Source organism: Manis pentadactyla, chromosome 12, assembly GCF_030020395.1.
Source record: "Manis pentadactyla isolate mManPen7 chromosome 12, mManPen7.hap1, whole genome shotgun sequence".
NCBI lineage: Eukaryota > Metazoa > Chordata > Mammalia > Pholidota > Manidae > Manis > Manis pentadactyla.
Genome location: NC_080030.1, coordinates 9,227,575 through 9,250,790, shown reverse-complemented (window position 1 = coordinate 9,250,790; position 23,216 = coordinate 9,227,575). Strand labels below are relative to the sequence as shown.

Below are 23,216 nucleotides of genomic sequence, written 5' to 3'. Positions count from 1 at the left end.
ATCGCCTTTGTGCCCTGGGATGGTGCTGAGGTGACTGGACTGAGGGAGCAACTTCTGGCTCTTGGGATCCTCTGAGCTTGTTAGATTGTCCAAATCGCTTGCCTTGAGTGGCATCTAATCTGGGCTGGGTGCTGGGAACCCAGCGGGGACCGAGGTGGACGGAGATCAAGTGAATGGTTAGATAAGCAACACCATTCTGAAGATGTGGAACTGCAGTGAAAATGGTGGTGGGAATGGTGAGCGATGGGGCGGTTGGGGCGGGCGCCCTGAAGTGGAGCCAGCCACTCAAAGACCCTGGAGAAGAGTGTCCCAGGCAGAGGGAAGGGCAGGAACAGAGGGCCCCCTACCCGGGGGGCTGTGCCTGCCGGGCCTGCTGCACACATGGAAAGGGAGTTGAGACAGAGGCAAGAACCAGCAGGCGTGAGGCTCAGGAAGCTGCCCGGCCGAGGCCTACCCTTCCTAAGTCTTAATTGCGCAGTGTTCTTGTCAGAAGAGACAGCATGCCAGACGAGGAGGAACACACCACCCGCCCTGGCCCGTGCGCCCAGCTCCCCAGGGGAACACCACTGTCAGTCTGGGGCATATTCTGCTGGACCTTTCTCAGTCCGCCCATGCCAGCACCTGTAGGAAACATGCAGCGCCATTAGGGGATTGGTTCTTTTGTCAGTGGGCCTTCTTTCCGGAACTGGGACCACCCCATTTGTATAGTTGGCCAATATGTTTTCCAACCACTCAACACATCCTAGAGGTCTCTTTCCCTGGATGTCTGTACCTGCTGCTTGGAGCTTCCTAAGTCTCCCGGAGGCAGGGAAGAATGGAGGCAGAGGGCCAGTGGGCGTTGCTGTGGCTGTCCTAGTGAGAGGTGACAGCCCCCTCCATGCCATGATCCGTGCTGGGGCCTTGGCACAAGGCACCTCACCTGCTTTGGGGCCAGGGCTTGATCCCCATTCATTGATAAGGAAACTGAGTCACAGAGGCTCGTCCAAGGATGCTGGGTTTCAAGTGGCCAGATTTGACCCCAGGGCCCCAGGCCTCATGGGAGGCCCGCTCTCTTGTCCCTGGAGTGGCTCCCCCACCTCCGACTTAACCAGATTTTCCAACCTTCCTTTTCCCCTGGGCCCAACTTCACAAGGTCTGGTTTTCACTCCTTTGTTGTGTTGCGGCCTCAGAAGTTTCTGGAACAAGGCCAGGTGTCAAGGAGTAGTCCAAACTGTCGCGAGGGCCTTGCAGTGCCCACTGGGGTGCCTCGTGCTGTGGCTTGGCTGCTCCATTTGCCTCCTTCGACGGTGATGGGGTGGCTCTGGTCCTCCTCGCGACACACCCACTGTGTGCAGGCACCGAGTCTGTCTGGACATCATCTTGGGTCTGCCCTACTTTACGGATGAGGCAGCTGAGGGGCAGGTGTGGGCCGGCAGGTGGGCCTCGCAACTCTTGTCCTTACCCACTGGTTCACTCGATGAGTATTTGTTGCTGGTGGAGAACGGTGCCACCATAGCAAGTAGTGGAGGCTGTGTTTGAGTGGGGATGTCGTGACAGAGGCCCAGGAGGTCCTTGTCCTCCCAGGGAGCACATCCAGTGACAAGGGATGGAGGCACGTGGAAAATGGAGGACCTGATAGGGAGCCTTGTGCAGGAATGGAAGTCAGAGAAGGCTTCTTGGAGGAGGAGGTAGGAGGACAGGCAGGGGCTGGCTGGAAGCAGATAGGTGATTGCTGACCTCGTCCATACCTCTGTGTGCATCCTGCCTGGCTGTGAGCCCCAGCTCATGGCTTCTTCCTTGTTACCCATGGAGCACTGCCTTTTCTTTTTCACAACTGTGTGGTGCTCTGTGGACCAAAGGCACCTGTTTTATGTACCCTCCTCTTGGTGATGGAGGCTGAGGGTGTTTCCAGTCATCCAGTTCCCAGATTTGCACTTGCATGTGCAGGAAGTGGCAGAGGAAGGCATGGGGGTGTGAGGCCCTTACCTCCCCAGCCTTGTGGCCAGGATGCCACCAAGCAGCCCCTTCCCTGGGGTTGAATGAGTGGACTTGGGACTGGTCAGACAGTCCTCCCCATGCCCCCACATCAGCATGTCCTCACCGTGCTGCACCCCTTCCTTACCCTTCCACGGCCTGGAACAGCGAAGTCACCTCTGCCCTGGTGCCCCGACTCTTGCCCTCGCCCCCTGCATGTCCGCAGGGTGCCTGTGAGCACCTCAGTCAGGGCACGTCCCTCCTCTGCCCACAGCTCTCCATGGCTCCCACCTCACTTGGGGTCAAAGCCCATGTCTCGCCATGGCCGTGTCACCTCCCTGCCCTGCCCCCTGAAACTCCCTCCTTGCTTGTCCCTCTGCCACAGGGCGTCCTGGCTGCCCCTGGAACACCCCCACCCCCAACCTTGGACCTTCCTCTGCCTCCACCTCCACGTTCTGCAAAGCCTGCCTCTGGTGGGTCCCTGCTCAAACGTCACCTCCCTGAGAGGCTGTCCCTGACCTACCCTGACTCCCAGCGCTGTCAGTTTCCGCCTTGGACGCGTTTTCCTCAGCACTCTTACTAGAGCCTGAAATTATTGTGCATTATTTTTTTGCTCTCTATCCCCCCCAACACCCCTAAGGGCGGGGATTTTTGTCTGTGTGTTCCTTGCTGTCCTGGCGTATAGTAGAAGCTCACATATTTGTTGGATAAAGGTACCTAGAAACCAGAATCAGATTAATCTCACTGCCCAGACGTTCAGTGGGAAGGCGGGGACTTGCCTTGGGGAGCTCACAGGCCCCCTGGGAGCATGGGATCATGAACAGACAGGGGTGTTGGAGGTGCTCTGGAGGGCAGAAGCAGGCACATCTTTATGGGGAGGGCTGTGATTCACCCCAGTGACAGAGTGATAATGATGCGAGCTAAGGAGATAATGACCCCAAAGCAGGCCAGGCGTTGGTTTCTCTGGGCGGCTTCCCTGGCCCTAAGACGGGACCCCACGCCCCCAGGCCATGATGACAGAGACTCCTGCACAGATACCCGTGAGGTGTCCCCTCACCCTTGCTTCCTGCCGGGTGCCCACTTAGACCAGAGTGGAACCACAGGAAGGAGGCCACTGGGGGTCATTGCGCCTCAGTCCTGGCAGCCCGTGAACATCCACCAAGGGGGAGAGGTTGCTCAATACCAGCGCCCAGGGCCAGACCCCTCCCCAGCCCAACCTACAACTCACGGGGGATTCCAGTCATATGCCGCAGCTCAGAGAGCCAAAGGAGGTGTCCCTAACCTTGAACATGCTCAGGCTGCAGTCCCATAGGGTGTGGACACATGGCCAGCAGAGCTGTCCAGGGCCCTGGTGACACCCCCACACCAGACGCAGGAGGCGGCACCCTGGAGACTCTGACCCCTGATACATCTTCCCAGTGATAAGAGTCTTCAGGAATGGCAGGCTGGCAGGCAAGCAGAGCTGGCAGGAACAGTCCCAGCTGGGGCTACGCCCACTCCTGGGTGATACATCCTGGCACGGCCAGACCAGCTCCCGAGGAACCCCTCGGGGCGGGCCTGGGACACAGCCCTGTCTGTCACAAGCCACAGGGCCTCCATCTTCTGCGCTGATGGGCAGGGTCCTTTGGGAGGGGAACAGCCTCCTAGCCCAGGAGGCCCCCAGCTGGCCCTGCAGTTGGGAAGCCAGTGCCCTGAGGATGATAACTTCAGAGGTTGTTCTTCTCTATCTGGTGGGGCAACAGAGTGCCAGGATCTTTTAAATCCAGATTGGGGCCTGACCGGAGGCCCTGAGCCACCCACTCAGCCTGGGGGAACCTTCCTGTGGTTTGGGCTGGTGTGTCTTTGTCTTGCGACACTGAGTTCCCCTCGTCTGGGCAGAAACCCGGCTTCTGGGGCGTGTGCCCCAGGGGCATCTCCCAGTTGCACCGCCTGGCACAGGTCACTGGGGAGCTCTGGGCAGGCCACTTTATACGGTGAGGAGGCCCCACCTGGAATATGCTCGCAGCACCAGGCAAAAAGTGACACACTGGCTTGGTTTTTTTTTTTCCAGTTCATTTTTAATTGCCAGGATTACTCAACCAATCATTGTAAAATAAAATTCACTCCTTTAGGGCACGTACAGAGTGAGGCGGAAGTTCCTGGGGCCCTTCGCGTGGGAGCCACCTCCATCAGCCAGATCCTTTTTTTATATTTCTGTGTGAATGTCCCCTGTCCCCCTGCATCACCACTGTAAGCCCGTCTTTGATGGCCCAGAGTCTTGCCAGAATGTGTCTGCCTCATGCCAAGTCCCTGCTATTTAAGTGTCTCAAGGACTTTTTGCCTCTGTTTTGTTTTTAATCATTTTATTTTGGGATCATCTTAGATTACAGAAAATAATAAGCTTTAAATTTGCAGGGAAGTCGCAAAACAGTCCAGAGCGCTCCTATACACCACCGCTCCCCACCTTGCCAGATGCTAACATTGTAGGTTACCTGGTACATTTCTCATGACGAAGAAATTAGCGTTGCTATGTTGTCCTTAGTAATAAAAGCCAGACTTTTCAGATTTCCCCGTTATGTCCCTTTTCTGCCCCAGGGCCCCGTCCAGGGACCCACATTGCATTTAGTCGTCACGTCTCCTTTGCCTCTGCCTCTATGACAGTGCCACTGTCTCTCCTTGTTTCTCATGACCTTGGCATTTTATAGAATGTCCTTCAGTTTGTGATCTTCTCATGACTGGACTGGGGCCATGGGTTTGGGAGAAGACTACAGAGGTGAGGTGCCCTGGTCTCCGCATCCTGGCAGGAGCCCATGCTATCAAGAAGGCTTAGCATGGGTGATGCTGACCTTGATTTCCTGGTGAAGGTGGTGTCCGTTCAGCTTTCCCCACTGCAAAGTTACGCTTTTTCTCCTCCTCATACACTGTCCTTTGGAAGCATCAGAGTTCATTTCAATATAATTGTTTGAATACGAAATATGTCCAACCATGATACCAAGTTCAAAAATATCAGCAAGGATGTAGATAGAGAGGGGCCTTGCAGCCAAACCACCCTTCCGAGTCCCTGTGTGCTCCCAGCTTCTCAGTGCAAATAGAAGCAAACAGGAATGTGTTTATTCTCCCTCCCTGCCAAACCCAGCTTTACACCCTGTCCTGAGCACTGAAATTGTTACTTGACAGTATTTCTTGGCGATCTTTGTGTGTAAGCACATGGAGAGCTTGTTTGCTCTCTTTTTTCCTTTTTTTCCCACCCTCGAGGTATAATGAACATACACTAAACATCACACATTTTTAGTGTCAACCCCCCAAACCCCCTTTGTAGTTACCCCCCTCCCTCTAGCCCTGCACCTGGCACCTTCTGTTGGGTTCTTCCACTCTGTGGTTCTGCCTTTATCCAGAATCTCATATAAGTGGACTCATGCAGCTTTTGGGCCTGGCTTGCTTCACTGTGCGTAACGCATTTGAGAGCCACGCAAGCTGTGTGCATCAGCGGCTGGGCCCTTCGATTGCCGAGGGGCAGTGCACAGTGTGGCTGGACCATGGTCTGTGGACTCCTTCGCCCCCTGAAGGGCACTGGCTTGGCTTCAGGTTCGGGTGATTATGGGTAATGCTGCTATACACATTCATGTGCAGGTTTCTGTGTGACCCATAAATATGTTACCTTCTGAGTTAATTTTTGTATGACTTAGAAAGTATAGATTTTGAGATTTATATATATATATATCTATTTCATTCTTCTTGCATATGAAGGTCCAGGTGCTGCAGTACTATTTATTGAAAAGCCCATCCTTTCTTGAGCTGCCTGTGTCAGAAAGCAGTTGGCCGTGTGTGGGGGGGTCTATTCTGGACTTTGTTCTCTAACATTGACCTGTGTATCTGTCCTTTGGCCAAAATCACTGTGACTTCATTATGACTGTAGCTTTATAGCAAGTCTTGAAATCAGACCAGGTGAATTTTCTTTGTTCCTTTTCAAAACTGTTGGCTCATCTAATGCCTTCGCCTTTATGTAGACATTTGAGAAGCAGCTTGTTGACTTCTTCAAAAACGATCTGTGTTTGGGTCCACGGAGAGCTTCACTATTAATTTTCGTAGCTGCCTTGTTCCATCTAACCTTGCTGCTCATCTGGCCCTGGGCAGTCCTCCTGGTCTTGTACCTTCTGACCTCACTCTCCCATCTACCCCCACGCTGTTCTCCCTACAGTGGCCAGAGGGAGCCTGCAAAGAACATGTCCCTCCTCTGCTCAGAACCTGCCATGGCTCCTAGCACACTCAGTATAAAAACTGACATCCTCGCTACCACTGGGAACGCCCTGCTTGGCTCTTGGTCCCTGGCCCCCACCCACTCTCCCCGCTCGTCTGCCCCTACTCCTCCCTTATTTGCTCTGTTCCGGCCACACTGGGCTCCTCACTATTCCTCAGACACATTAGACACAGTCCTACTTCAGGGCCTTTGCACATGCTGATTCCTCTGTCCAGAAAGCTTTTTTGCTGAGATAGCCTGATGGCTCACTTATCACCTCCGTCAGGCCTCTGTTCAAATATCTCCTGCTCAAGCGGCCCTCCCTGGCCACTCTGCTAAAATTGCCCCCCGCCCCCCACCCCATTAGTCCATCCCATCCTCTTGCTCTGCTTACTTTTTCTTGGGAGTACTTGTCACTCCCAGTCGTTGTCCTCCCCACTTACTTGGCTTATTGTCCATCCTCACCCAGTAGAAGGCAGGGCCTGGCACCTTGCACTGCTGTGTGTTAGATGCTCCAGAAACCCATCTCCTCTCTGTGTAAACTCGCCCTTCTGCGTCTCACTCAGGACTCAGCCAAGGCAGCCAAGCCTGCTCTGTGCCAAGCTGTGACCTGGGCTGCCACTCACCTGGGGCCAGACATCACCGCTTGGTGGAATTAGGCTGTGTGTGGGAGGCACCGCTAGTCGGACACAGCGCAGGGACCTCTGGAGGCTGTGGCTAAGATCAGGGTCACAGAGGGGATGAGGCCATGGGAGGGCAGGATGAGGACTGGCCGCAGCCTTCCTGGAACGGTTTGTGTGGGCTAGCAGCGGTTTTTATCTTACAGATGGATGATAGACTTGTTCCCTTGTGGGTAATCAGGTTGCTCTTGTGCTTTTTATTTTAAGTAACATCTTTGCTAAAATATAATTCATATACTATAAAATTCATCCTTTTACATTGTACTATTTGGTGGTTTTTAGTATATTCACAGAATTTTGCAGCCATCACTACTGTCTGATTTCAGATCATTTTCACATCTGCAAATGAAACTGTACCTGGTAAGTGGTCATTCCCTACCCCCAGCTCCTGGCAATGCCAATCTCCTTTCTGTCTATGAATTTGCCTGTTCTGGACATTTTTTATAAATGGAATCATATACTATGTGGCTTTTGTGTCTGGCTTCTTTCACTTTGCATGTCAGGGTTTACCTTTGGTACAGCATACATCAGAACTTCTTGCCTTTTATGGCTGAATAATATTCCAATTGTAGGGATATACTACCTTTTTGTTATGCATTCATCAGTTGTCAGCTACTTGGGTCATTTCCACTTTTTAACTCTTAGGAATAGCGCTGCTATGAACTTCTGTGTGCGTATCTGTGTTCATTTCTCTTGGGCATCTGCCTGAGAGTGGAATTCCTGAGTCATATGATAATCCATTTTATATCTCACTAGCACAGTAGCAAAGTTCTAGTTTCTCCACATCCTCACCAACACTTGTTGTTATGTCTTTTTGAATTTAGCTTCCTAGTGGGTATGAATTGGTATTTTGCTCATTATAGCCTTTTTTCATTTCCCTAATGACTAACGATGAACTTTTCATGTGCTTTATTGTCTGGTTGTATATTCTTTGGAGAAATGTCTATTCAAATCCTTTGTCCATTTTCAAATTGGGTTGTCTTTTTATTGTTGATTGTAAAAGTACTTTGGATCTGGTATCAAGGCCAATACATGATTTGCAAACATTTTCTCCCATTATGTGTTTTTTTTTTTTAATTTTCTTGGTGTCCTTAGAAGAAGAAAAGTTTAAAAATCTGATGAAGTCCCATTTATCTCTTTTTTTCTTTTGTCACTTATGTTTTTGGTGTGTCATATCCAAGAAGCCACTGTCTAATCCATGAAGGTCATGAAGATTTATTTACTCCTATATTTTCTTAAAAATTTTTTTTTGCCTATATATGTTTTGCCACCTAGAGACTCCTGTGCTAGACATAAGTTGGTGGTCATGGAATGGGTTAGATGGACACGAGGTCATCTGCTAACCTCAAAAATTTCCATGCAGTCAGGTACACTGTAAAACATCACAGAATTCCTAAACCAGTGGCACATGCCTCTAAGGTATTAATTTGGCCCTAAGAGACCCAAAGGTTAGATAAAGAAATGGGATCCTCAGGTTTCAAAGAATTCAGTGCTCCACCTTCTAGCACAACCTGCTTATTTTATGTCTAAGAACTATGATCCCAGGAGTAGATATTTACAAAAATGGCAGAACCTTACTAAGACATCCCAGAATTACAGCAGCCATCATGGGGGAACATTCCAGTCAGACAAGATCAATCACTTCATAAGTGCACTTGAAAATAAGGGTTCCCAGGCAAACCCAAATTGAATACCTTTTTTTCCCATGTGATGAAGTCCGATTTATCTCTTTTTTTCTTTTGTCACTTATGTTTTTGGTGTTCTGTCCCTCCTCCCTTTCTGATAATCACCAATCTCTTTGTATCTGTGACCTTGGGTTATGTTTGCTTGTTTGTTTATTTAACATTCCACATGTAAATGAGATCATATGGTATTTTGTTTTTCTCTGACTTATTTCACTGAGTTATTTCACTTAGCATCATACCCTCAAGGTCCATCCATGTTACAGATGGTAAGATGTCACTCTTTTTCATGAATAATATTTCTCTCTCTCTCTCTCTCTCTCTCTCTCTCTGTATTTATCACAATTCCTTTATCCATTCATCCACTGATGGACACTTAGGTTGTTTCCCTATCTCAGCTATTATAAGTACTTGTAAATTTTCTTTTAAATGTTTTAGAGTTTTAGCTTTTACATTTGGATCTCTGATCCATTTCGAGTGAATTTTTATATGTGGTGTGAGGTAAGAGTCCAATTCATTCTTTTACTTGTGGTTATCCAGTTGTCCCAGTACTGTTTGTTGAAAGAACTAGTCTTTCCTCAGTGAATAGTTTTGACACTCAGGCTTGAAAATTGATCGACCATAAATGCAAGAGTATGTTTCTAGACTCTCAAATCTAGTCCATTGATCTGTATGTTTACCCCAATGTCAGTAGCACACAATCTTCATTATTTTACCTCTGTAATAGATTTTGAAATTGGGAAGTGTGAGTCCTCCAACTTTGTTCTTTCTCAAGCGTGCTTTGACTAATCTGGGTTTCTTGGATTTCCATATGAATGTTAGAATAAGTTCGTCAATTGCAAAAAAAAAAAAGCGCTATGGGGATTTTGATGGCATTTAATTGAATCTGTAGATCAATTTGGGGAATATTACCATCTTTTTTTTTTTTAACTGAAGTATCATTGATATACAATCTTTTGAAGATTTCACATGAACAACAGTGTGGTTTTAACATTCACCCATATTATCAAGTCCCCCTTCCCCACTGCAGTCACTGCCCGTAGGTGCAGTGAGATGCCACGGGGTCCCCACTTGTCTTGTCGTGCTGTGCTGCCTCCCCGTGACCTGCCTGTATTGTGAGTGCTAGAGTATTACCATCTTAAACATTATTAAGTCTTCCAGCTTATGAATACAAGGTATCTTTTCATTTATTTAGGCCTTTAATATCTTTTAAGAATTTTTTTTTTGTTTTCAATGTAAAAGTTTTGTACTTTTGCTACATTTATTCCCAAGAGTTCTATTCTTTTTGAGGCTATCATAAATGGAATTTTCTCTTAATTTCATTATCAGATTGTTCATTGCTAATGTATAATAATATAACTGACTTTTGTATATTGACCTTTTTTCCCGCAGCCTTGTTGAACTCATTTATCTTTAAGTTTTTGCTTTGTTTTGTTTTGCTTTTTCAGATTCCTTTGCATTTTCTATAGACATGATCATGTCATTGGTCAATAATTTCTGTCTTCCTTTGGATGCCTTCATTTCTTTTTCTTGCCTAATTGCCTTGGCTAAAATCTCCAGTATAATGTTGAAGGAAAGTGAGAATGGACATCCTTGTGTTGTTCCTGATCTTAAAGGGAAAACTTTCAGTGTTTCACCAAGTATGTTGTTAGCTGTGGGTTATGTGTAGATAACCTTCATCAGGTTGAGAAAATTCCCTTCTGCTCCTAATTTGTTGAGTATTTTTATCATGAAGGGTGTTGGATTTTGTCAAATGCTTTTTCTCTATCTATTGAGATAATCACATTTTGTCCTTTACTCTGTTAATATGGTATATTTTATTGATTTATTTTTGTATTTTTGGACCACTGTGGTGTGTTCTTGGGGTAAATCCTATTTGCCTGTGATATATAATCCTTTTTATATGTTGCTGGATTCATTTTACTAGTATTTCATTGCAGATTTTTTATGTTTATATTCATAAGGAATATTGGTCTGTTGTTCTCTCGTGATGTTTTTGTCTGGCGTTGGTATTAGGGTAATGCTGGCTTCATAGAAGAGGTTCGGTTGTGTTCCTTCCTTTTCTATTTTTTGGGAGAGTTTGCGAAGGATCAGTTTTAAATCTTCTTGAAGCATTTGGTGGAATTCATTGGTGAGGCCATTTGGACCTGGCTGGTGTCTTTTTTTTTTTTTTTGAGTGGGAAGTGTTTTGAGCAATAATTCAGCCTTTTGATTTGTTATAGGTCTGTTCAGATTTCTATTTCTTTTTGAGTCATTTTCAGTATTTTGTGTCTTTGTAAGAACTTGCCCATTTCATCTCTGTTATTTAATTTGTTGGCATAATATTTCTGTGTAATCTTTTTTACTTCTTTAAGGTTGGTAGTGATGTCCCTTCTTTTTCCTCATGACTTTAATAATTTGAGTCTTTTCTTATTTTCTTGGTTAGTCTAGCTAAAGGTTTGTCACTTTTGTTGCTCTTTTCAAAGAACCAACTTTGGTTTTATTGATTTTCCTCTTTTTTTGCTATTCTGTATTTCATTCATTTCCTCTCCAATCTTTATTATTTCCTTTCTGTTTGCATAGGGTTTGGTTTGCTTTTCTTTTTTGCAAGCTCTTAAATGGAAGACAAGATTTGATATTAAGTTTTTCTTCCTTTTAAAAAAATTTTTTAAATTTTAAATCTTTATTGAGGTAGGACTTGCCATCCTTGTAGTTTAATTATAGGTACTTACATCTATGTATTTCCCTCATGTACTGCTTTAGCTGTAGCCTGTAAGTTTTGCTATGTTCTGTTTTCATTCACCTTAAAGTATTTTCTAATTTCCCTCATGATTCCTTCTCTGACTCTGTGGTTATTTAGCAATGTATTGTTTAATTTCCACATACTTGTGAGTTTCCCCAAATTTCCTTCTGTTAATGATTCTCACTTCATTCTGCTGTGGTCAGAGAACATGCTTTATATAATTTCGGTCCTTTTACATTTGCTGAGTCCTGTTTTATGGCCTGACCTCACCCACGGACTGTCCTGGAGAATATTCCTTGTGTTCTAGATGAGAGTGTGTATCCTGCTGTTGTCGCGTGGAGTGTTCTGGTCCTGCCCATTAGCTCTTACGGTGGTGTTTTCATTTTCCGTTTCCTTGTTGATCTTTTGTCCAGGGCTCTATCCATTACTGAAGGTGGGGTATGGACGTTCTCTGTTACTGCTGACTTGCCTATATTTCCCTGTCCCATGCGTTCTTTACGTGGTCCCGACAGTGTGACAGGTGGGCATCCTTCTGAATAGTGGTTCTCGGCCCAGCCCAGTCCCCCCTATGTCCAGTTCCTCTCCTATGTGAGCTTTTAGTTTTCTGGTTCTCCCCTCCTGACAGAGCCTGGGGTCGATAGGCTCATGCGTCTGCTGTGCCCGGGGCTGATTCCTGGGAGGGGTGTTGGAAAAGGAGCAGATTTAGAATCATCTTATCAAGTCTGCCAGGAAGGCTGTGCCAGGATCCTTCATGAGCTGCCAAGGAGGCCCTCTGTCACCCTTATGAACCAGTTTTGTGGAACAGGGCCTCTATGTGCCAGGTCTTGGGCTGCGTGTGACTCGTCCCTCTAGACCTGCTGACAGCGTGGCAGCGTGACAGGGTGGGCCCTGTTATCCACATTTCATGATGGAGAAACTGAGGCCCAGGGAATGATGACCTGTACCCAGGTCTCACAGTGAGGCTGCGGCCGAGCTGTCCGGCTGCAGGCTCTGCACCCACCACCACCACGATCTGCTTGCCAAGCTGTCTTGTCTTCAGGGACTCCTTTCCACCTTTGCTCCCCGGACATGTGGTGTGGTGACATGTGGGTGGTGCCCAGCAGGTGGAGTTGGGAATGAAAATGAGGCTGGTCGGGTTGGTGCCTCCTTGGTTGTGGGGGTGGAGATGCCGTACGGCTTTGGTCCAGGTGACTTAACCTCTCTAGCCTCAGTTTCCCCATCTGAGAAAGAGGCGTGGTGAGAGCTCTGGTGAGGTGCAGCAGGGACTGGTGTGCCCGGAGCTCAGCACAGGGCCGGTGTTGTGTGTACCCAGGGGATGCCAGCTGCTCTTGCTGGCCACTCCTCAGCAGGCATTAATTGAGCACCTGTTGTGTGCCAGATGCCGTGCTGGGTATGGGGGACCTGGCAGTGGACAAAGCAAACAAGAATACCTGTCCTTACAGGGCTGACAGTGTACAGCAGGAGCTAGTAAGCAAGACGGACGCACAGAGGGGGAACAGAGCCTGGCCTGGGGAGGCAGCTGGGGAGCCTCTCCCAGGAGGCGCCGTCCAGCCAGTGTCCGAAGCGTGGAGGGCGCTGTCGGGATGTTTGGTGGCAGAGCAGCTCAGGCGGAGGCATGGGCCTCCAGGGCCTTGAGGAGGGAGTGGAAGGAGCCAGAAAGAATGGCAGAAAGGTGCCAGCTAGTGCCAGCAGGGCTTCCTGGGCTGGGGGGAGGACACTGATTTTGCCCCAGGTGTGCTGGAAGCCAGGGTGGCTTTTAAGCACACGTGCAGTGTGATGTGACTTGCAGTTTGAAAAGCTCCCCTGGCTGCTGGGCTGCGAAGGGGTGGGGGCAGGGAGCCAGTGCCGGGCAGGAGTGTGGCTGTGACCCAGGGGACTTAGCCTAAGTGTCTGGGTTTGCTGCTGGGGAGGTGCAGAAAGAGGTGGGAGAGATGACCCGGGCAGGGCAGTAAGTGTCCTATGTGCAGGAAGGAGCCTGCAAGGACGATGGTTCTGGAATGCTGGGCGCGGTGTGGGACACTGCCTGGCTTTCCTTACTGCCCGTTTACCAACATCCTGCTTCTGAGTTGGCCCCCTCCTGGTGGTGACACACACAGAGCTGGGAATCTGCTTGTGCCCGAACCACCTTCAGGGGCTTCAGAGATGTGGCGAGTGAGTGCTCACTCCTCCACCCCCCCAGGACCTGCACTGTCTTCTTCCATCCCCACCACACCCCATTTTACAGATGAGGACACCAGGCCCGGGATGTGAGTGACCTTGCCGCCTCCGTCACACAGCTGGCATGCGGCTGGGCCGGCGTGCAGGGCAGGCTGTCTGCTCAGGTGGACCACTGAGGACACAGAGGGGACCCCCAGGAGGGCAGGGCTGAGAGCTGGGGCCCCACATGCCAGCGGTTTCCACTCACCCTTGAAATTGCTGCTTGGCCAACTGGCTGCTTTGGCACTTTCAATACAACTGAGAAGTTACAAATTAATATTTGCCTCTTATAAAAGTTACAAGAGACTAAAACTCAAATCACACTGGAGGCCATAAAACAGAAAGTTGTCCACTCCCACAGTGACCTCCATCAGGGCAAGGGTATTGCCCTCAAGCTTGTCCCCACACAGGCAGGAAATGTGAACAAGCATTAAAAAAAGAAAACGGAAGACATGGTCTGTCCCGTGCACTGTGCTTTGCTCTCTGCGCCGTGGCCTGCGTTGCTTCCTGGGCCAGGCCCAAGGTTGATTTAGCCGGTTCCCTGCTGACAGATGTCCAGGTGCTTAATGGGTTTTGCTCTGTCCTCTCAAACCCACTCAGGAGAATGAAAACAGAGTGATTTGGAGTGGGAGGTCAGTAGGGGACAGTTGGTAGCAGGCCTCTCAGAGGTGACATCTGAGTTGAGTCCTGAGTACCAGAGAAAGCCAGGATGGTGGAAAGGCTCCAAGGAGATGGTCATTCCAGGCAGGGCATTGGCAGGCGCAAAGGTCCTGGGGCAATAATAGGCTTGGCCTGCTTGTTATACCCTGACCACCAGTGTGGCTGAGGGAGTGATCAGAAGGGGGTGGGGTTGAGGGCAGGTAAGCGACGTGGCGATGGTTTAGGGTCTTGGAGGCCATGGGGAGCACTTTGGAGCAGAGGGACATGATATGGTTCTTATGGTACTGGGTTTTCCTTTGATTGAATGGGGCAAATGGTTGCATTTGGGCACTGTGGTAAGAACTTCGCACACGCTTCTGACTACCCTCTGAGGCAGGTGACATTATCTCCACTTAACAGATGAGGAAACTGAGGCATAAAAAGTGACCCAACCTGTACAGATTATCCACAAAGGAAATGCCACTGCCTGGATTCCAGCGGGGATCTGAAAGGCGCAGAGCCAGGGCTGCTGGTCACTATGGGCCACTTCCTGCTCTTTGTCCTGGGCTCGCCTCCAGATGAGACTGTGTAGCAAGTGACACTGTGGCTGAGTGCCAAGGGCAGGGCTGGCTCTGGTACCTGCAGGATTCCTGACAAGGGAGGATCCTGCAGGGAATTTTGTGAAGGGGAGGCAACCAGGAATGGGGTTGTGAAAGCCAGCAGGGCACTGGCCTGTCCCACCACCCTGTCAGTTTCCTGTTCTGTATAGTGGCAGCTTTGGTCCTTTGTCCCATAAGCACTGGTCACCAGCCTCTGTGCTGGGAGATCTGGAGAGACCCAACAATGAGACCCTGCCCCCGTGAGGCTGCCACTCTAGTGGGTGGCTGGGAGGGACCAGACTGACCACAGCCTAGTGAACTAACCAGTCACCTGGAAGATGCCAGTTCTGAGTAGAATTGAGAGTTCAGCAAGACGGTGTGGGACAGAGCAGAGCTGCTTTATACTGGGGGTCGGGGGATAGGGAGGAGAACGTTTGGCCTGGCATTGCCTGCTGGCCATGGGAGTGTTGCAGGGAGAGGGTTCCAGGCTGAGGGAGCAGCCAGTGCAAAGGCCCGGAGGCAGGACCAGGCCTGGTTTGTTTGGGAACATGGAAGAGAAGGGCATGGCAGGAGCTGAGGGAGCAGGGCTCGGGCTGTGTATAGTAGGAAGGAGGGCGGGGAGGGGGCAGGGCAGGTCTTGCAGGGCCTTGTAGGCCCTGGGGAGGACTTGGGTTTTTGCCCTGAGTGAGGGGAGAGCCCTGGGAGGCCTCTGAACTGAGGGGGACACACTCGCTCTGCCCCAGTGTCACTGGAGCCCTGTGACCACTGTGGGGGGAGGGTGAACAGCCTAAGAGGTGGCAGCCGCGCAGTGGTCCAAGCTGATGCTCTTGGATGAGGGAATATGGCTGATTCAGGCTTCCTGTGGAGGTGGAGCGGGCAGGCCTTGTTGCTGGGCAGGGTGGGGGGTGAGCAGCGGGAGGAGCGCCTGGCTGTGGTGGGAATCAGGGGAGCAGCCAGCCTGCCTGCCCCTTGGGGTGGCCATAAGGAAACAGTGGCACCTGCCTGGGGACACCGAGTGAGGGCTGGGCTCCAGATGGTTACTGTTGGATGGCATTGAGGCAGGGTGTGGTTGAATCGGGGACCAGAGGGGGGACTTGCGGGGCCCCAGAGTGATAATCCTGACTTCTGTTCTAGCACAACCACAAAGGAGGCTCTCGGGTGGGGGTCTGCCTCATTGACGCCCACCTGTGTTCCCTTCCCAGCTCTGCTCCTTCCCTGCTGAGAGAGGCCAGGGCGGGTCCTGAGACCCAGAGCCTTAGTCTGCCCATCTGTGAAATGGGGTCTTGGTCCTGGTGTTCCGGGCGCTGGAATTCTGCTGGGCCTTGCAGGCACACTGGAGCTTTGAGTGACCGCGGGAGGATAGTGTGATAAGTAAGCGATCCCAGCCCAGGGCCCTTGCTGGGCCTCCTGCCACCAGGCTGCTCAGGTGAGGAGTGGCCTGGAACCTCAGGGCTCTGGGGCAGGCTTGGAGCTGATGCATCCTCTGAGGGCTTATCTGTTTGTTTTCCTCCCCTGGGAGGGCCTCCTGGGTTTTAGCCTCCATTATTGTCACAGACTGGTGTCCCCACCCTTGGAGGGTAGGGGAATGGAAGTCAAAGGGCTCCTGGTGGGGCCTTGTGCTCTGTTCAAACAACGGTAAATAAACAGCCTGGGCTTCTGATCTGCCCCTGATGCTACCTCCTGCTGCCCCATCCCCTCCCTGCCCTCTACTCCCCTCTGGAGAGCCCTCAGCACCTGCTAGGGAGATGTGGCCTAATTTAAAGCTGGGAAACTGAGGCTCTAAGAGGGCAAAGTGACTCGTGCCAAGTGATACAGCCAGCTAGTGGATGGGTGACATCTTCCCTCCCACAGATGGTGGGTCAGTGCCCAGAGAGGGCAGAAGCCTGCCCAGAGCCACATAGCTCATGGTGACAGAGCTAGGCTTTGACCCCAAGCTGTTGGCCCCTGTCCATTCAACAGATGTTTAATGAGAACCTGCTGAATGCCCGGCACATTCTAGATGCTGGATATCCAGTGGTGATCAGGCCAGTAAAGAAGTCCTGTCTGGTCACAGGACGAGACTTCCATTGGAGACCATGTTGGTGGGAGTGTGAAGGGACATGCCTTTAAAAGGAAGGGGTGCAGTCTACTACATCTGCCCTGGGGCGGTGGGCAGGGCCTGTGGGGAACAGCCCCCGCTAAGGCTTGGAAGTCAGAAGTGCCAGAGAGAGCCCAGAGGTGGAGGACGCAGAGGTGGGGCTGGAGGCCCTTAGACGGGAAACGCTGTCAAGCCTGGGATTGATCGTGTGGCTTCTTCAGGAGGGAAGCCTGGAGCCTAGGTCTTTTTTTAGAAAGATAACGGTAGAAAACTGGGAAGGAGGATGGATCAGAGGCCTGGGCTAGGCTTGGGCCTGGCCTGGGCCCCCGATTAGAGACTAGGTGCTGAAATGATCAGCTGACACTGAGCACCTGCTGTGCCCCCTGGGAACAGGATAGACCCAAGATCTTGTCCTGGGAGCTGATATGCAGGGAAGGGACAGATAAGTAGGTAAGTGACATACAGAATGTTAGCAGTATAGGGAAAAAAGTTGGAGGGGCAGGATGGAGTCTGGTGTTGGAGCTGGGCTTGAGGGTGGGAAGGCCCCCTGGGGCCGGGTCATTTGAGCCAGAGCTGTGGGGTCTTGGGGTGCCTGTTTGGTCCCCAGCTGCCCTCTGGGGTAGGTGGAGTTACCCCGTCTTACTGGCCAGGAAAGTCAGACCAGAGAGGCAGGAAGCCCAGCGGCCCGTGTAGCCGCAGCAAGGAGAGGAGGGGGCGGTGCTTTGAGTCAGAGGGAGGGACTTGGCGACGAGTGGGATGTGGGCGGGGGCGGCAGGAGGAAGCAGATGACTGAGGCTTTCAGGTCACTTCCTGATAAGCGGACTGGGTTCTGGGCAGAGCCGGGGGTGGGGGAGGCGGTTTTCTTTGATCACCCAAGCCAGGAAGGCGCCGAGAGGGCCCCTGCTGCTGTGTGCCTGGGAACCCTGTGGGTGGGCCTTAGGGCACCGCTGGATAGGTGCCTCCTCGTCGAGCTCCTTGCGGATTTCTGCAGAGCTGCTTTTGGGAGCTGTCCAGGCCGAGGGCCAAGGCTGGGAGTTGCTACCCTTTCTAATCAGCAGTCCGGGAGCTTCTGGAAACCCAATCGGACAAATCCCAGGGCTCCCGGCACTGCCAGCCTGCCGTGCCTGGCCCCACGCACCTGCTCAGCCGTGGCCTCAGCTTCTCCCTCAGGCGCTGCCTCCTGCGCCCAGCCTGTGTCCTCCACCCCTCCTTCCACTGGCCCCCAGGCCCCGAGCTCTCAGGGTCCTCTGGTGCACCACGCAGGCCTTCATGTTACTTTGAGGCCCTCGTTGTCTGTGGTCTGACCATTGTGCTCCTGGTGCCTGGTCCCCAGACCCGCCCAGAGCAGTCACAGGACAGCCCCTGCCGCACCAGCGGCAGAAGGCCCAGCCCTGGCTGGGAAGACGCTGGTGACTTCAGATGTGCCGACTCAGAGGCTCAGGCCCGTGGGTTTCAGTGCGCGTGCCCACCCCTCCCAGACGCTGAGTGACCTGGTCAGCTGCCCGGCCTCTGGGCCTACCTGTACCTGGACAGTGGAGCTCACACACCATCTTGGTGGGCCTTGTCATGGTTAAATGGGTGAAACCCACAGAAAGTTCTCAGCTCTTTGCTTGGCATACAGTGAGTGCTTGAGAATTGTTACATACTCTAAAAATAATTATTATTTTGTAGTCAGTAATCCACGTGGATGATGCAAAACTCAGAGATGTTCCTGACAGGCCCAGCCATCCTGGGCTCTCTTTTGTTGTTTTTTTTTGTTCACTTCAGTCACAGAACACAAATACTCTTCTGCTCCTTTTTCCGCCTTACTTAGTACACCCAGAAAGCAGTTTGATGTCAGGAGATAAAAAGCTCTTTTTCTGTGTGGCTTGGCCATCATGTACTTAATTAATTTCCCCAGATGGGCTTTAATGTATAGATCTGAGGTAAAAACACAGGGAAACCAACAAGGTGACTATGTTTCCGTGGGCAAATGTTAATGGAGCACCCTCTCTGTGCTTTCGTATCTGCTTCTGCGTGAGCTTGTTCTCCTGGACTTATTGGTACTTGTGACCTTATCGAGATTTAATCTAGATTTGGTAAATTGTCCCAATCTTAAGTGTACACCTGATTAAAAAAAAAACAATGCCTGCACCCTGATAACCACTGGACAGAACAAGTTAGAGGGCATTGTCATCATTCCAGAAACTCCCCTTAATGCCCCTTCCACAGCGAACTGACTGCTCTGATTTCTATCACCAGAGACTAGTTTTGCCTGTTCAAGTTCATGCCTACCAAATGACTCAGAGAAACAAGGGCATTATGTCTACAAAAGGCACGTATGTGATATTCATAGCAGCCTTATTCCTAATGGCCCCCAACTGGAAAGACCCCAAATGTCCCATCACCTAGAGTATGCGTGAATGAGCTATGGTCCATCTGTGCCACAGCACATGGGTCAGCCACAGAAAGGACCCACTTCGGGCACACACAACAGCGTGGAGGAATCGCACAGACGGAGTGTCGGTGCTGCATCCACATGCTGCTCCTGGGCTGTTCGGTCATTGGTACGCTCTGCCCGCACGAAGGGGTGGCATAGGAAGGGGTGAGAGGCACACACACTGTCACCGCTGCTGGTGGTGATTGTGTCAAATTCTGTGTCTGGTGCTGATGGTTTCTGAGATGCCACGGCTCTGATGTGCAAGGTGCCTCCTGTCCTCACTTGTGAGCCAGGTGGCCTGCAGCTGCAGGAGGGCCAGGGCCAAGGCCACTGTGCTTGAGAGGTTACGGCCCCCAGCAGGCCTGCGGTATTCCTGGGAGAGCCTGTCATCTGCTCTGAAGGGGTGTTACTCTCCTGGAGATGCTGGGATGCCCCCTCTGGCGAGGACCATGGCGAATAACTGACTTCGGGGTCCGGTGACCTGCACGTGGCCTCCTTGCTGTTTCTCCCGCCCTGCCCTCTGCACCTTGCATGTAGCTGGCCCCTTATTCCCTGTGAGAGAGGCCTTCCCTCACCATCCCAGCCCCCCAGCCCTCATGTCCCCAGAGTGGCCCTCTTCTGCAGTTCCCCAGAAGGGTGTGGCCTGACCTGTTGTGTGGTCACTGCCGTGTCCCTCACACAGCCAGAGGAGGCGCTGCAGAGTGTGGTGGCACAGCCCACAGGCTGACAGGGTTGGTCTCCCTCATGTCTGGTGTATGGTGAGGTAGTCTGCCAGGCAGCCTGGGCAGAGAACCAGCACCCTCCAGGCACCCACGGGGGTTTCTGACATGGGTAGGGTGCTTGCTGAGACATTGCGATTATCGTAGCACTGGGATGCTACTATCTTGCCATCTGTGAGACACGCCTGCCAGGTACAAACTTGAGAGAATCTAAACATTTATGTAGGTGCAAACCTTATTTGAAATTCCCTGAGCCTAGAACCTATCTCCATTTCACGTGAAATAAGCAAGAACCCTTTGCGCTGCTTTAATGTTCCCAGATACGCTGCTTCTGCCCCAGTGCCTGCCCAGGCACCCCTGCTCTTGCCTTTTCCTTCCCGATGGTCTGTGGTGGCTTCTGCTCTTCCTGGTGAATCCACATGTGTTAGTGTGAGTCGGCGCAGGTAGTGCCCAAGCATTTCCATAGCAAATACGCGGGGTGTATTATTTTCTTAAACAGCTCTCCTTGAGGATCATTCACATACTAGGAAATTCACCCCCGTGAGGTTGGCGTCTTTGCTGAGGTCACCCACCTTGCAAGGGGGATTGCTACACCATGTGTGGTCACAATTCCTGCCATGCAGGCCAGCCGCATGAGTAACTTCTGTCCCTTTCCCCCACAGGGACTTCCTTCCCCGAGGTTCAGGAATCGTCACCCGGAGACCTCTTATTCTGCAGCTCATCTTCTCAAACACAGGTACAGTGGGATCGCCCGCCATTGTATCGGCGAATAAGCGCAGACGCAGTATCCAGCAGGAGTAAGGGGGCCAGTGGTGGAGTCACACTTCCTGGGCAGTCACTTGGGTGTGAATTTATGTTTCCCACGTGTGTGGGGAGGTGCAGCTCAGTTCTGTGAACACCCACATGCCTACCCCTAGTGTGCTCAACCGTGACCAAGCCACCAGGTACAATGTTTGCTTGCTATATTGTAGCTAACACATTTTTGCTGATTGCTTTCAAAATCAGAAACAGGCATTGTGACACGTCAACCCGAAGTGCTTCATTCAGTGTGCCTCTCCTTGGAGTAAGGACACCCTCCTGTGGTCATAAAACCACACCCAAGAGAAGTCACCACTCCTGCCTGGTATCCGGTGCCCAGGCCATACTCACATTGCCAGCTGTCCCCCAGGTATCTTCCCTGGCTGGTTTAACAGCTGCTCAGTTCAGTTCTCCGCTACACTCCTTGTCACGTCTCTTCTTTTTATTAGGGCAGCATCCCCACCATTTCTTCTTTAATCACGAGTGACTTTTGGGAGACACCCACCTGTTGAATTTGGGAGACGCCCACATGTAGCTTCTTTTCTGTTCCTCCCTTGGTGTGCTTGGTTTATTTCTGTCCTTCCCTCACAAGTCTGACATGTCTCCCACCACGAAACCCACTCGGGCCTCCTTGGAAAGCATCTCAGGTCAGAAGCCTGCAGGGAGATGGTAGCCGTCGCAGGGCCCTCTTCTCCCTGCAGCCCCGAGGCTGCTTCCTCACTGACCTGGAATCTTCACTCAGAGTGCGCCAGCTGCCCCTCATGGCCCGATTAAACACCCCCACACTGGGAAGACTGAGGCTTAGCCAGGTCACCTGCCTTCTTATCGGTAGTCCTAGGTCAGACCTCAGTGCCCCCTGTTGTCATTAAGTTCGGCTCCGCCCAACCCACCTGGGGGGGCGTGGCTCCAGCAAGAGGCCGCAGCAGATTGGCCCAGCGCTGCCTTCTCGTGAGCTGTGCGGTGTCCACTCAGCTGTGCCCGCGAGGGCCCCGCAGCACTGCCGGTTTCAGCTGAGAACTGATCAGGCACACAGGGTTTGGCCCATGCGTTTCTGCTTCACGTTCAGCAGGTCGGGGGCGGGGCAGGGGCAGGGGCGTGAGGCCAGTGGAGAGAATCTGCATTTTTAGTGAGTTCCGGCTGATGCTTAGGTTTCTGGCCCCTGGTCACACTGGGAAAACCTCTGCTCTGGTGGGTAGGGGCTGTGGACTCTGACTGCCCAGGGTCAGATCCTGAGTCTGCGGCTTACTGGTGGTCTGGTCCCTGGGGAGAGACCTCTGCTCATGCCGTGTTTCCTGTCTGGACAGTGACAGTAATAGCACCGCCTTTGTCGGTTGTCATGAAGGCCCCGTTATTCAGTACACATCCTGAGAACAGTGCCTGGTGCGATGGAGCCCCCCCTGCCGTTTTGTGCTGCTGTCGGCCTGTTCGGGGACAGCTTGCTGGGAAAGCAGGTCAGCTGGCTTCCTACACCGGAAGGTCATGGGCTGCGGCCACGGCAGGAGGACACCCCCATCACTTCCATGGTGGCTGTCACCCAGCCGTGGTCCACTGAGCACCTCCCGCCACAGGCTTGTTGGTGGGTGCAGCAGTGAGCAGGACCAGGACTGCTGCCTGCCCTCCTGGCACCCCCATTAGTGCCAGGGAACAGGACGGGAGGTGTGGGACAAGACCAGAAGGGAGACACGTTGGCCTGGTCCTCGGCAGATGGGAGCATGTGTCGGGGGGAAGAGTGGGGTGTCAGGTGTCACCGGGCTTCTCTGAGGAGGGGATGTTTGAGCAGAGGCTGACAGGTGAGTAGCGTGTATCAGGGAGTGGGGAGCCCTGCAAAGTGGCATGTGTGAAGGCGGGGAAGTGCAGTGCCCAGAGGGGCCTGTTGGAGGAACTCAAGTTCCTTCTGGGCCACGGGGGGAGAAGCACATGATGAGTGCCAGCCCTGTGGGAGCACTGAAGGCGGGAACCTTGGGGTGCACATCTGCTGGTGCCCGACCTGGATTCCTGTTGAAATCGTCATTCCTGTCAGCCTCAGTTAAGAGGAGGGAATTGAGGCTTCTGCGACTGTCATCATGAGAGCCCAGCCTCAAACTCGCTCTTGGGGCTGCGCTCTCAGGCTGAGGTATGATTTGACAAGATCCTGTGGTCACTGATGGCAGGGGCAGGGGCTCTGGAGGAGGTGGGATCAGTGCCCAGGGACAGGTGGGGACTGGGCAGCAGCCATGGAGATGGAGACAGAGCTGGATCCTCTTGGGCTGGGAGTGGGGGTGGGGAGAGGGGCCCTGGTGTCCCACGTGGGAATGACCCTTGCTGCATCCCAGCTCACGCCCTCCCCTCTCCTGACCATGGCATTTCCAGTCTCTTACTGCTGTAAGAGCTCAGCCGGATGCCAGGGAGGCCGCATAGGTGTCCTACGGGCCCAGCCTGGCGGTCAGGCTGAGAGGGGGGAGTGTGCTGGCAGCTGGATCTGCTTTGGGCCAGGGGCCAGAAAGAACATTCTAGGCAGGAGCAACAGCATGTGCAGA

General features: G+C 51.9%; 1 protein-coding gene across 12 annotated transcripts in view; it reads left to right on the top strand.

Moving 5' to 3' along the window:
• The window catches only part of DNM2 (dynamin 2), a 75,769-nt gene that overhangs the window by 6,139 nt on the left and 46,414 nt on the right, over positions 1-23,216 (top strand). For 11 of the 12 annotated variants that reach the window (XM_036879327.2, XM_036879324.2, XM_036879322.2 and 8 more), the window contains exon 2: positions 20,565-20,638. The exons of the other annotated variant lie outside the window; for it this stretch is intronic. In XM_036879327.2, coding sequence (XP_036735222.1) covers positions 20,565-20,638 — 74 coding nt within the window. The remainder of the gene's footprint in view (positions 1-20,564; positions 20,639-23,216) is intronic. 12 annotated transcript variants of the gene reach the window in all.